This window comes from Anolis sagrei, chromosome 2 (genome assembly GCF_037176765.1).
Source record: "Anolis sagrei isolate rAnoSag1 chromosome 2, rAnoSag1.mat, whole genome shotgun sequence".
NCBI lineage: Eukaryota > Metazoa > Chordata > Lepidosauria > Squamata > Dactyloidae > Anolis > Anolis sagrei.
This window is the reverse complement of record NC_090022.1, coordinates 76,093,547-76,108,341: the sequence shown is the minus strand read 5'-3', so window position 1 is coordinate 76,108,341 and position 14,795 is coordinate 76,093,547. Positions and strand designations below refer to the sequence as shown.

Below are 14,795 nucleotides of genomic sequence, written 5' to 3'. Positions count from 1 at the left end.
TCTATAAACTTGTTTTTGCCCATCTCTTCTGTTGGTACAGCTAATATGTTTCATCCCAAAAAATAAGAACCTTGATCAATTTATATGGGGTGTAGATCTCAGTTGAGATCATGATGAAAGCTATACAAAATCTTAATATCTAAGGTATGCCCCTAAACTATTACCCATTGTCAGTGTTCACAAGGAAACTGAGTACTAACTACAATCTTTTAAATGAAGGCATTTCTATATTTGGTGACTGGGTGGCTACCTGTTGAGGGTGCCTTGTTGATGGTGCATTGATTGTGTGCATAGCAGGGGGTTGGACTGGATGGCCCACATGGTCTCTTCCAACTCTAGGGTTGTCTTGATAGCATTGCCTTTCAGTGTGGATTACCTGGGTTGCACACACTCAGAAGGGTTTGTGGTTTTCCTGTCTTGTGAGCTTCCCAAGGGCAGTCGGTAGCCTCTGGAGTGGGGAGGGTCATGGGGCACATTTACACCAGAGGTTCCCAACCTGTGGTCCCCAAGAACGAAAATATGGTCTGCGGCCTCACCATTACTACACCATTGCCTTGAAACCATATGGCAACGAGAGCGACTGGTCTCATGAAACCCTCTTATAGTGCCGAGGCAACGAGGATGTCGGGAGGGGGGAGGCTGACTACTCACAAAAAATTACTATCACATCAGCTCTAGATTATTATATGGTTTTCTGTGGGTGAGCAGATGGCGACTACTGGATGGCATATGTTCTGTTATCAGAAACTAGAGCTGATGTGATCTATCCAATGCAATTTTCTAAAGTTGACCAAAAACTGATTCGTAACCCTTTTGGTACTAATGTTGGTCAAAAAAAGGTTGGGAACCACAGATCTACACTGTGGAATTAATGCAGTTTGACACCACTTTAACTATCATGGCTGGATGCTAAGGAATCCTGGAAGCTGTAATTTTTGGTGCACCAATGCTCTTTAGTTGTTGTTCATTCGTTCAGTCGCTTCCGACTCTGTGACCTCATGGGTCAGTCCATGCCAAAGCTCCTGTTAACCATGGCCACCCCCAGCTCCTTCAAGGTCAAGCCAGTCACTTCAAGGATCCCATTCATCCATCTTGCCCTTGGTCGGCCCCTCTTCCTTTTTCCTTCCATTTTCCCTAGCACCACTGTCTTCTCTAAGCTTTCCTGTCTTCTCATTATGTGGCCAAAGTACTTCATCTTTGCTTCTAATATCCTTCCCTCCAATGAGCAGTCGGCCTTTATTTCCTGGAATATGGACTGCTTGGATATTTTTGCTGTTCAAGGCACTCTCAGAACTTTCCTCCAACACCACAGTTCAAAAGCTATCTTCCTTCACTCAGCCTTCTGCAGAACACCTCATGTGATATGCGGGACTTGATGAATGCTCAGTGAGAGTATGATAGCTGGATCCGGAAGCTCCGAGTGTTACGCGCATTCCGCAACAGTGGTTGTGAATAAGAGAAGGGGAGGGCGGGGATATTCTTCAATTTGGTGGAAGGATAGAAAGGAGGGGAGGGTTAGGATAAAGTTTAGGGTAAGGTTTAGGGTTTGCGGTAGGGTAAGGGTTAGTATTAGGGTTAGAATTAGGTTTAGGGGCTAGGGTTAGGGTAAAGTTTTGGGTTTGCATTAGGATTAGAGTTTGGGTTAGGATTAGGTTAAGGGTTAGGTTTAGGGTTCGGGTTTTACCATTAAAGAATTCTTACATTCCTTCTATAATATCTGTGTACGGTTTTGCGTTGCGCAAATAGCGCTCCCGGAGGAGTAAAGCGGAAAGAGTGTAAGGCTCAGAGCTTCTGGACGCAGCTTTCATACTCAGGGCTGTGGCCAGAAAAAAAATTGGGGGGGGGGGTTGAAACCTGCCTCCTAGCTCAAGCTGAAGCAAAGAGCACAGCAGGGGGCAGAGCTGCCTTCAATAGCCTGCCGCTCCGCCCCTGTCAACCACCTCCACCAAGTCTGGCCTCCTTAATGAGAGCATTCAACACCCCCCCCCCCCCCACTTGGTTGCTTCGCTACATCTGCTATTGCTGCAAGTAATGACAGTGTGAATTAATTGTCGATATTTGCCTGAGATAGTGCTTGCAGTTCTGGAGGGACTCTTAATTTTTTGCGTCTCATAGACTTAGCATGGGGATTTGGTTAACCAGTTAAAATTCATGAGTAAACCAGGTTTTTTTTTAACCTGAAAAATTGCGGGGGGGGGGTAGAACCCCTCAACCCTCCCCCTGGTTACAGGCCTGTTCATACTATTATCGAATGCTCTTCAGAAGAGTAGGCTAAAGACCTTAGAATAAAACTACAGCTCCCAGGATTCCACCGCGGTTTTTGTTTTTTTCCTGTCAGGAGCGTCTTGAGAAACTGCAAGTTGCTTTTGGTGTGAGAGAATTGGAAAGGACTGCAAGGCCGTTCCCCAGGGGATGGCTGATGTTTTACCATCCATGTGGGAGGCTTCTCTCGTGTCCCGGGCAGTAAGCCTGGCAGGTACAGTGCGGTCAACCTGCATCCATTCTCCTCCAGCACAGAGGCGTCCCTGGGCGAAGCAGGCCTGCTTTCCTGGCCGCTCTTGATTGAGGCGCCCGCACGGCCCCCTACCGGCGCTCAGGGCAAAAGCGCAAGGGCTGCTGCTGCTGCTGCTGCGGTGCATGCCGGGAAGTAAATAAATAGAAGCCCGCGCGAGGCATGCCGGGCCGCCAAACACGGGAGGTTCTGGCTGGCCGGATGACTGGTTGGCGCGGGGCACGCCGGGATCGGAGAGGAGGTTGGCGCGGGGCAGGCCGGGAGTAGCGGGGCGGGCCGTGGTTCGGGGGCCCCAGCGCAGGGCTTGTGGGTCGGCCGTTTGAGGCGGCGGCGGTTGGGCTCTTCCTCCTCCTCCTGCGGCTGCTGCTGCTGCTTCCCGGGGGGGATGGCGGACGCGGCGGCCTCCCCGGTGGGGAAGCGCCTCTTGCTGTTGTTGGCGGCCGGGCCTGGCGAGGGAGAGGGCGAGGCGGCGGCGCCGGGAGCGGGGCCGGGGCCTGGTTCTGGGCCTGCGCTGCCCTCCCGGGCCTGGAGGAGCGGCACCGTCAGGGCCATGAGCGGGGCTGTGCCTCAGGAGTTAGCGGTGAGTCCGACCGGGTGAGAGGGAGGGAGGGAGGGACAGAGCAGGGCCGCTCTCCCTGTCTCTTGGGGGAGGTGGCGGGGCTCCTGCTTGGGCTCGGGAGGGGGGGGGAGGGCTCATCCTCCGCCTCCCTCTGCTCTTTGGCCGGGAGGGGGGGCTCATCCTCCGCCTCCCCCTCCTCCACAGAGGCTCTCCCTCCGCGCCTCGCCTCGCTTGATCTCGGATTTCAGGCGCTCCATTTTGGCGACCTTCGTCCCTTCCGTTGCAAAACCATTCCGTTTTGTCCGTTGACCTCGCTGTAGTTTCAACAGTGGGGCCTCCTCCTCCTGCTGTTTCTGCTGCTGCCTTGGGAGTGTGGCGCCTCTTCCAAGAGCTCCCGCTTTGGGGAGCTGGGGTTCCCGGGTTTCAGCTGGACGGAAGTTATTGTCCTTGGGAAGGAAGTCTTTGTCTTGGCGAGCAGGGCTCTCGCCGAGAGGAGCAGGGTTCTGGCCTTGTCTGCAAAGAACTTCCTGGTCCGCCTTGTCGTGGGGAAGCAGCCCTGGGCAATATGGCCACTTGAACCATTTTCTTAGGCTGGGACGAGGCTGCCGTGTAAGGCACTTTGAAATTGCATTACGTGAGCCTGCTGCACTGACCATATAATGCAGTTTCAAAGCGCCTTTTTCGGCAGCGTGGGTACAGCCTTGGTGTGCCGTGAATGGAAAACGCAACTGTGTAACCTCAAATGAAGATGGGAACGAGGGGTGTCTTTGTGTTCGCGCTTGGTTGTGCCCACCATTTTTTAAAAACTGCAATACATAGTTTCAGTTGAAGCAGAGATGGACCTTGGGCGTCCCTCCAGTGTTTTTTCTGTAATCAGCACATTGTGTGTACAAATAGTTATTGCTTTCTAAGATTAAAGATCCTTTATGACTTCTCATTCAATTTTAGACAGTGGAAAGTAGGAATCTGAAAATACTATGTTTTTGAAAATGGGTTTTCCCTCGTGTCAGAAGTGATTTGAAAATGGTAATCTGGCTAGTCACAGAAACACATGCGATGTGTCCAAGAAGTTGGTATAAATTAATAATAGTAGTAGTAGTAGTGATAATAATAAAACACTGTATATTCCGCTTTATCTCCCTGGAGAGACTTGCGGATTACAGTATACAGATATAAGACAAACATTTAATGCCTTTTACATAGTGAACAACAACATACAATACATAGAAAAAGGTAAAGACCTAAAACACCAGTTGGGCTGCAGTTGTAATGCAGAGCTACATTTTTAAAATTTTTAACTAGCCCTAGATCATTTTTTCTCAAAAGGAAGAATGAGAAGGCCAGATAAGTAACTTATCCAAGAAACTGACTATCAGTAAAGATAGTGCACAGAGAACTCCATCCTTCAAAAACTCCACATACTCATATTCAGAGGACACAGAATCTTCTCCAAGGGGAATAAAGCAAATCCCAATCCCTCAAATTAACATCAAAAATACACACACACACACACACACACTGTTCTCATTATTCCCTCAAGTTGACATCCCCCTCCTTTTTTGGAAAAAAAGCATTTCAGCAAAATGCAGGCTTCAGCTTTCTCCTTTTCTTTTTTTAATGAGATCTCTGGGGAAAGCCAGTGAAGAGGAGATGACTAGATACCTAAAAATGTAAGCTTACCTACAAAAGGCTCAAAAATAAACATACAAATATTTTTATTTTAAAAATAAAAAGGTAAACAGGAGAGTCAACACGCCTTCAAGATGGAGGCAGATCTTAGGTGTGTATTTCATGGGCACTGTGTTGAAGTGTTTGGCTGTAGATAGACTACAATTGATAATTTTAATTATGGAGTATAAGGGAACTGAGCGGGGATGAGGAAGTGTAGTGTTACAGCTTACTTGGGCTGATACTGTCCCATGCATAAGTGATTATGTGAGTAGAATTTTGCAGTAACTTATATGTACAAATGACATGCAATTGAAGTTGGGTTAAATAGTATGCAGATGTACCTCAGTTAACAAAGTAATTGTGTTCCATGTTTTTAAATAGAATTGATCTATAAGTTTAACTCACAAAATAGAAATTGTAAAAAAAGTAGAAGCCATTCAAAGAAAAAAAATCATTCTGATATGTATTTTGGAAGACAGTTCAAGTGGTCTCCTGAAAATACACAATATTTTTGTTTATTTATGCAAGTCTTACATGGCCTGGTTTCTTCATCTCACATGTACGTTTTGTACATTTTGAATACAAGGTTTCCTCAAGCATGTTCATGTTCTTATTGATGCAGTAGCCTATCTCTATTCTTTCCATATTGTTTATACATCTGGTATGAAGATTTCTGTTCAAAAGACCAGGCATGCATCTACTTCATTACTTGAGGTATATAGGCAGCCCTCTGTATCCATGGATTCTGTGTCCACGTTTTCCAGCATCCATGACTTGAATTTTATTTTTTAACTAGCTTGGGTACCCGACGTTGCCCGAGTTATTAGAAGAAGTCATTTTTTATTTTACAAAAAGGATAAGATTGTGGGTGTACTACAACTCGAATCATTCCAGATTTACCCCCTGAAACTCCATTTTGTCATAGTGGGCAAGTTTGCTCGAGATGCATTATCGGTGGAGTTCAATATTCTCTCCAGCTGCAGGATGAATTACAACTCCTACCATGGTGGGTCAGTCCCGTCAAATCCCTCCAGTATGTTCAGGTGGCCATGGGTATTCTGCGTGCTAAGTTAGGTCCAGGTCCATCATCGGTGGGGTATAGAGTGCTCTTTGATTGCAGGTGAACTATAAATCCCAGAACCTACAACTAACAAATGTCAAGGTCAATTCCCCACAAAACCCACCAGTATTCAAAATTTGGCATATCGGGTATGTGTGCCAAATTTGGTGCAGATCCATCGTTATTTGTGTTCACAGTGCTCTCTGGGTGTAGGTGAAATATAATTCCTATAAATTAAATTGAATTTTCCCCAAAGTCCTCCTGTATTTTTGTTAGATATGGGAGTTCTGTGAGCTAAGTTTGGTCCAGAGCCATTGTTGATGGGGTTCAGACTACTCTTTAATTGCAAGTGAACAATAAATCCCAGTACCTACAGCGGCTATAAATCAAGGTGAATTCCTCCCAAACCTTTCCAGTATTTGTCTTTGGGGGTTCTTTGTGCCAAATGTGGTCCAGGTCCGTTGTCAGTGGGAAATCACAGTGCTCTGACTTGATGCAGGGTGAACTACAACTTACATCACAGGGAGTCAGTACCCCAAACATCTCCAGTATCTTTAGATGTTTAGTTGCTGATTAGTTTTGTTCTGTTTGTTGTGCAGACAGAGTTGAAAAGAGTAGGAAAGGGTTATGGGAGAGGTAGTGGACGGAATCATGCAAGTTCCACACGAATGGAGAGAAAAAGAAACACTGGGATGTCTGTGGTGGAGAAAACACATACAATCTAGGATGAAATTGACCCCAAATGAAAGTATTCCTTGGGTGGTGGGCAGTATGATGTTTGGGGAGGACATTGGCAGGGATTGGACTACATGTTCATGGTTCTCGCTATAACCTGAAATGTCATTGGAGGGAGGACTTTTGGTGACTCCTCCGCACTGTGGGTTAAAACTGTTTGTGGAAGTGGGAACCTGTCTGGAAGTGGACACTCTAGCCACATCTACAAGTACATATTTTCACTTTTATTATGTTTATAGATTTCCAAAAGCAAACCTTGATTTCACCATTTGACGACACAATTATATGTAATGAGACTTGAGTATCCAGAGATTTTAGTATTCTTGAAGGATCTTAAAAACAAACCCCAACAGTCATGAAGGGCTCTCTGTATGTGCAGTTCCACAAGCTAGATCTTGGAAAGTAGTGAAAAGAGATCTGAAAGTGTTTGAATTTTCTGGGCATACATTAGGCATGTGTGAATTGGATAAAACACATGGGGTTTGTTCCCAAATTGGTTGGCTGTTACTAATCCAAAAGAATGACCATCTCTGATGTGAACTGGTACTTAAAGGTACTCAGTACAGTATAAACCTTTTTGGTTTAACTGCATAAGGCTAAACTGACCTTGAGCTGTCTTATGGAGACTTGCTTTGTGATTTAAAGGTCTCTTGAATTCTTATGCTATTTATTTATATTGATAGGTAGTAGATTTAAAACAGCATTTACTGTTCTTCCCCTATTCACAGACTAGTTTTTAGACTGGCTTTCTATTTTTAGAAGGAAAAGTGGGACTAGAACAACCATTGTTTTGTCTCAGCGTGCCAGTTCATATTGATGCCACTTTGTATTTGTTCTAACTAGTAAATAGAAGCCTGACACCTCTGTGTCATTGGCTAGCTTTTCTAATTCCTTTGCCTGGCTGATTATGAATGGAACAATAACTTCCATTTAGGGAAGATATAACATAAACGTTAGGAATAATAACAATAGTGCTGCCATTTTATCATAAAAAGTAGTTTGATGGATGTATTATTTTGGGCAGGGATTTTAAATAACTTTGGTTTTTTATTATTTATTTATATCCCGCTTTATCTCTTCATACAGAGACTCAAAGCGGCTCACAGTCAAAAACATTCCAACTTAAAAAATATACAATAATAAAGTCGTCTATCATTATATATTATGTGTTACCAGTAGTATTATATTTAATATATTTGTATTATTAAATTACATTATTATACTATATTATGATATTGTAATATTAGTATTATATTATATTATATTATATAGGAGCCCCTGGTGGCGCAGTGGGTTAAACCTCTGTGCCGGCAGGACTGAACACTGACAGGTCATAGGTTCGAATCCGGAGAGAGGCAGATGAGCTCCCTCTATCAGCTCCAGCTCCTCATGCGGGGACATGAGAGAAGCCTCCCACAAGGATGATAAAACATCAAATCATCCGGCATGCCTCGCGCAGGCTTCTATTTATTTTCTTCCCGGCATGCACCGCAGCAGCCCTTGCACTTTTGCCCTGAGCGCCTCGCCTCAATCAAGAGTGGCCAGGAAAGCAGGCCTGCTTCGACCAGGGACGCCTCTGTGCTGGAGTAGAATGGATGCGGGTTAACAGCACGGTAACTGCCAGGCTTACTGCCCGGGACACGAGAGAACCCTCCCACATGGATGGTAAAACATCAACGATCCCCTGGGCAATGTCCTTGCAGACGACCAGTCACACCAGAAGCGACTTGCAGTTTCTCAGGTCACTCCTGACACGACAAAAAATATTATATTATATTACATTATATTATCAATATTATATATATATAATATATATGTATATATAATATTATTATTAGCATAGAACAATATTAGTATTATATATTATTATATTGTACTATACCACTAATATTACTAATATTATTAGTAATATTATATGTAATATATAATATGCTATCAGTATATTATACTATTAGTTTTATATAATGTAGCGTACTATATCCTAAGTTGTAGTGTATATATAATATACAATATATTGCAACAATATTAATATATTATATAATACATTAGTATTATTTATTACACTATTATTAGTTCTATATATTATTATATTGTATTTATTGAGGGGCTCCCAAGTGATGTAACAGGAGACATGATGGAGCTGTGTCTTCCTAGCTGCCCCTCTTCACTCTATATGGCCTCAGAGCAGCAGTTGGTGTTGCGGGGAGAAGCTCCCAAGTGATGTTGTAGGAGACATGATGGAACTGTTTTCGTATTATTTCGAATTCAGTATACATAGTATTTTAATATTTAGGATTTTTGTATTACTATTTTAATATTTAATATACATATTTTAAGAGAGATTACATGAACCAGTGAAAATTTCAATATTTTGAGGTAGAGTTATTTATAGAGGGGATGAAACTACTAGTTCTATTTATTTTAACAATTTTTAATCCTGCTTCTCACCAAAGTGTTCTTTGAACAATTTATGTACAACTGCTGTCAGCAGGCTTAACAGCGTAGAAAGCCGTGACATAAGGGGGAAAGTAGGAGAAAAATGGAGGGAGAACAAGGGTTTCATCTACACTCTAAATGCAATTTCACACCACTTTAACTACCATGGATCAATGCTGTGGAATCATGGGAGTTGTAACTTTGCGAGTTAATTACTCTTCACTGCTAAATAGTGCTGCTGCCTCACCAAACTACAACTTCAATGATCTCATAGCATTGAACCATAGCAGTTAAAGAGGTTTCAAACTGCATTAATTTTTACAGTGTAGCTTCACATGAGAATTCTTTCAACAGAACTGATGAAATTGCCTTGCTCCCTAACTTATTTCGCTCTGCTGCTCATGGGATTGGCCACTTGTGGTGGCAGCTGAGAGGGGAGCCTCTTGGAAATTGGGATGGTCAAGGTTTATGGTCCAGGAGCATTTTGGGGTTTTACTGTAGTGCTTTGTAATAATGGAGAAATAAGTTATTTTTTTACATCAAATGTAGATAAATTATGATAATTAAATCTCACTGCCCTACTTTCATTGATAATCTGTAGTTTGTCTAATCTAATTAGCACTAATTTAGTTCAGTCCCGTTTTTGAATAATGAAAACATAGAGTTGGAAGAGATCACATCCAGTCCAACCTCTGCCATGCAGGAACACTGACTCAAAGCACTCCTGACAGTTGGACATCCAGCCTCTCGTTAAAAACCTCTAGAAAAAGAGATTCCATCTATCTCTAAGGCAGTATATCCTACTGTCAACAGTTTAGATGGAATTTCTTTTCCTCTAGTTTGAATTCTCTGCTCTGTGTCCTAGACAACAAGGTTGCTCCCTCCTCAATAAGACATCTTTTCAAATATTTAAACATAACTATCATGTTACCTCTTAACCTTCTCTTTTCCAGGCTAAACATACCAAGCTCCCTTATCTGCTCCTCTTAAAGCATGGCTTTCCAGGCCTTTTATCATATTGGTCACCTCATTCTGGTCATGTTCCATCTTGTCAGTATCTTTCTTGAATAATTTTATTTATGTTAAGCATTCATTAGGTTCTTTTGTTGTTGTTGTTGTTGTGTTCCAAATTAGATGTTTTTTCGTTTTTTTTTCCAAATAATTCCTTCACAATTCTTATTTCACTATACCAGTTCTGTTTACAGAAGTTCTAAATATAAATTTACATGGCTTTTCAAAGTACACTTCATTTTAGTACATTTGGACTTCCATTTGTTATGTTTTATTTCATTTATGTGGCTGTTATAAAAGGTTGTTAGATTATGTATAGCTGGTTTATGTTTTGTTTTTGTAAGAGCTGCTGGAAAGGTATTTTTAGATCTTAGATTTATCCCCATAAGTGTTTAAATCTAAAATTAGAATAAGTATTTTTAAAAACATAATTAGTAACACAATCATTTCAGCTTTACTTTTATTCCTAGAGGCTCCTACGATAATTGATGGTTTGGTGCTATCAAACATTGGGTACAGGGGTTGATTTTAGATATTAACTGTATGCCAATTACTAGTTCAACTGTTTAATGTTTTATGTCTGTTGGTATCCACGAAAGGGTTTATCTATCTTATATATTGATTTGGGACTTAAATATTTAACGCTTCACACTTAAAATTTCTGTCACATCATTCTCAATAAATTACCCATTTTCATTTAATCCCAAATGAATATAAAATGACACACACATTTATGTATTATATGGCTCATGTCTGAGTCTGTAAACAAGTGAACAGTCAGACTGTCCTAAAGATCTTAGAAGTTATAATAGATTTACAAAAGTTCTAACTGATGGATCTTATGAAATACATGAACACAAATATTGCATGCTATTTTTCAGTTTCTTCTTAGATTTTCATCCATATTTTAAAAAAATACTTTAATGTTCAATGTATTGTCGAAGGCTTTCATGGCCGGAATCACTGGGTTGATGTAATTTTTTCGGGCTATATGGCCATGTTCTAGAGGCATTCTCTCCTGACATTTCGCCTGCATCTATGGCAAGCATCCTCAGAGGTTGCTTTAATGTTCAACTTTATCTTTCATCCTACTTATTAAGGATGCAGGGTGTTATCAGGTCTGAGAGCCTAAATAGCCTCTGGCAGATAAACAGGAGTGGCAGCTTTCTGCATTCTCAGCTTGCATTCTCAGGATCCATTCCAGAGCAGACAAGGAGATGGGTGTTGATGAATGTGAGGTCTCATTATGTAAGTGCAAATCCTTTTCTGTAATGTTGAATTTAACCTAAAATATGTTAAAAGCTTAGGTTTTTGATTTCATACAGGCGAAATTCAAATTCAGAAAAGAATTTGCAACCAAAAGTAATAAATGGTTGACTCCAGGCAGTGATTAAGCCACACATTGGTGGGTGTGTTTCAGGATATGCTGATCAAAGCAAAGTGCCAGGCAAACCTTTAGAAGTAATAAGAACATTGCCTTTAAAATAAAGTGTGCTGTTTTGCCCTTGTATACCTTCAACTTGCTTGTTGGCTGAGCATTCCTTTTCAGGCAAGGAATACTCAGGTGGTTTTGTCATTTCCTTCCTCTGATATATAGCCTACAACAACTGGCATTTATTAGTGTGCCCCCATCCAAGTACTAACCAGAGCTGATCCTACTTAGCTTCCAAGATCAGACGGTCTGAGTCATTTAGGAACCTTACTGTAGTAAATATATTTCTGCAGTGACCAGTAATCCAATTAGCCCCTTAAGCAGGTTTTCAGCTATCTGGATTTTTATGCCATTCTGTTTGATCATGGCTTTGTATGTGTGCATATGAGTGATGCTTTGCATTGAATGTTTAATAATTGACTGGTTATTAAGACATTTGTTAAGACAAAGGATGTAATGGTCTACATTAACAAGTAATACAATGGGAACACAAATTCTGTCATTTAAGTTTTAATTAAACTATGAGAAAAATGCTAAAGAATGTCATCTGCCTATTTTTGTCATTTCTTTTTTTAAAAAAAAGCCTTGTTCATGCTACACTGGGTAGTAGAAGATTGTATAATGATCATATTTACTTCCACAGTAGAGTCTCCTATTAACTGCACAAGATTTTGTTGCCTGGAGAGAGTGTAACTTCCCTTTCTCATTTCCTTTATAATTGTGCTTCTAAAATTACTTTGAAGGTAACTAGTCTTTATTACTATTTTTATAACTTTTCTTTGTTGTGATAAATATTCTAAAGGCACTAGATCCCATCTGATCTTGGGAGCTAGGTGGGATTAGCTCTGATTAGTAATTGGATGGGAGAATACCAGGTGCCATAGGTTACATTCGAGAGGAAGTAGCTAGCAAGCCACCTCTATGTATCCTTTGCCTTAAAAATCCAATGAAATTCATGGGGTCACTATGTGTCGATAGGCAATTTGAAGATACACAAAATATAGTAAATAAAATTTTAAAATGTATTGAACTGACTTAGTGCAATGATATTGTTATACCGGCTGACATTATTGTAGATGTCTTTTTGAATATCTAGTTGGAGAGAGAAGGGGTATCAGAATTTTCCTGCATAGGTGTTCAGAAAAGGAGGCATAACAATTATGTTGGAAAATGTGGCATGATGGGGTTTGATTTCACTATGTGACACACTGCTCTTGTGTTTCTACTTAAGAACTACTGAAATGTAAAACCAAAATGCTTTACTTGATACTCTGATCAGGTAAAGTTAGACATTGGTTTAACAGAAGTGGGGGTTTTTTTAATATTCAAAGTCATGATACTTTAGAGATGTATCAATGTTATGAAAAATTTGGAGCAGTGGAAGACATTAAAAATATTTTGGGAGAAAATTTAAAGATAAACAGTATCAATTTTCATATCAAATCTACACTTATTTTACTGCTTTAGCCTAATAAAATGTGTGATTCATAAGTTCCTTAGCACATATGAAAGTAATTAGCAAACAAAAGGACAGATTTGTAAATATCACACTCTCTATCTGATAGTTGTTATCCCTTGTTAGTTTGCTCCCTTTAAGTGATATTGCATGGTCACACTTCTACTTTTGATAGCACTCTACTAATTTAGGAATCCTATACTTGATTAAATTAATTAAAGCCTTACTGTACTAATTAAATATGCAATGTAACATCAGAGCAAAATTCTGGTACCACCTATTTTATCAGCATCTCATATATGCAGGAATCACATGCAGCTCTTCATTTCTCCTCTTAACCTGTTTTTTTTTTTTTAGTCTTACATTTGCAGCTACCTGTCTGATATTTCTGCTTAAGTGTTTTATCATCATCTCAGTCTCGGCTTGTCCAAGACTAAATCTCATCTTCCCACTCAAGTCCTCCCTGATTAAAAAAAAATAGCTCAGTATCACCCACCTGTTGAATAGGAACATTCTGTCTAGGACCCCTTTCTTTCTTTTGTTTGCCACATTCAATCTGTTGTTCAGTTTTGTCACTTTTATCTTTATGTGCCCTGGTCATCTCTTGCCTAAAGCTTTATTACCAATCCTTGTTTTCTGGCTAGTCTTCTCGAACTTTACTTTGATCCTGTCACATACCTTGAACACTGCCACATCCAAAGACATAGCCATATAAGCCTGAATCAGCATGCAAAGGGATATTATAACACCATGGAGATGGAAGCTTGTAGCATAAGCTTTTTCACATTGAATCTAGTAGAGTCAGCCTACAAATGCTTATGCTCCAATCTTCTTTCAGTCTCAAATGTATTACATTCTCCTGCTGAAATGTTTCAGGTGACACCTGCCTTTAGTTCTACTTATCAATTTGCTGTCTATATAAAGAAGACTGGGTTAGTGGCATGCGTGGTGATCAAAGAGCATCTACAAGCACAGTCAAGTTACTGGCGATAAGGCAGTCAGGTACAGAACACAGCCTGGTGAAAACAAGTGGTCAAAATTGGTGCCTAAGGGAATTTGTCCCGAGCTGCAAAGGCAAAAGGACAGAGATAAGAGGTAGTTGGATCAATCAGGTATCAAAGGATGAAATTAAGAGAGAGATGGCATGTTATTAAGTCCATCAATAGCAACACATTCACAGAAGATTAAAATGTCACATTTTGAACCTCAAAGGTAGAGAGTGTTAATTAATGTGTCCAGTACTGAGTACCAAAGACTTATCACATATGGGTGCATCTACACTGTCAAATTGATGCAGTTTGGCACAGTTTTAAGTGTCATGATGTAATGCTTTGGAATCCTGGAAGCTATAGTTTGAGGGAGGAACCAACACTCTTTGGCAGAGGAGGCTAAAGCCCTTGCAAAATTACAATTCCCATGATTCCACAGTATTGATCCATGGCAGTTATAGTAGTGTCAAGATGCATTGATTCTGCAGTGTAGATAACCCGTAAAGTCAGTGTAATATGACAGTGGGCAAATGAAGTTTTGTTTTTGTGATCACATTCCACAGTGTTGATCTGTGATTCTGACATGCTCTGGTTATACCTTAGTTACATCCTGTCTGGGTTACTGTAACATGCTCTACATGGGTCTGCCTCTGAAAAGTGCTCAGAAACTTCCACTGGTCCACAGAGCTGCAGCCAGGTTGTTCACTGGGGCTGGGAAACAGCTCCACTGGCTGCCAGTCCATTACCAGGCAGAATTCAGAGTGCTGGTTATGACCTTTAAAACCCTAGATGGTTCAGGTCCAGGCTGTTTGACTGATCTTATCCCCTTGTACAAACCTGGCCAGACCCTGAGATCTTCAGTAGAGGCCCTTCTCTCGGTCTCACCTCCATCTCAAGCACGGTTGGTGGGAACAAGAGAGCAGGCCTTCTTTCT

At 41.0% G+C, this 14,795-nt stretch overlaps 1 protein-coding gene across 5 annotated transcripts in view; it reads left to right on the top strand.

The window, feature by feature from the left end:
* The first annotated feature begins 2,659 nt into the window (after positions 1-2,659).
* Positions 2,660-14,795, top strand: part of KDM3B (lysine demethylase 3B) — a 54,692-nt gene continuing 42,556 nt past the window's right edge. For 4 of the 5 annotated variants that reach the window (XM_060765704.2, XM_060765703.2, XM_060765701.2 and 1 more), the window contains exon 1: positions 2,766-3,092. In XM_060765704.2, coding sequence (XP_060621687.2) covers positions 2,898-3,092 — 195 coding nt within the window. In that variant the 5' untranslated portion in view covers positions 2,766-2,897. The other variant, XM_060765705.2, reaches the window with a different exon arrangement.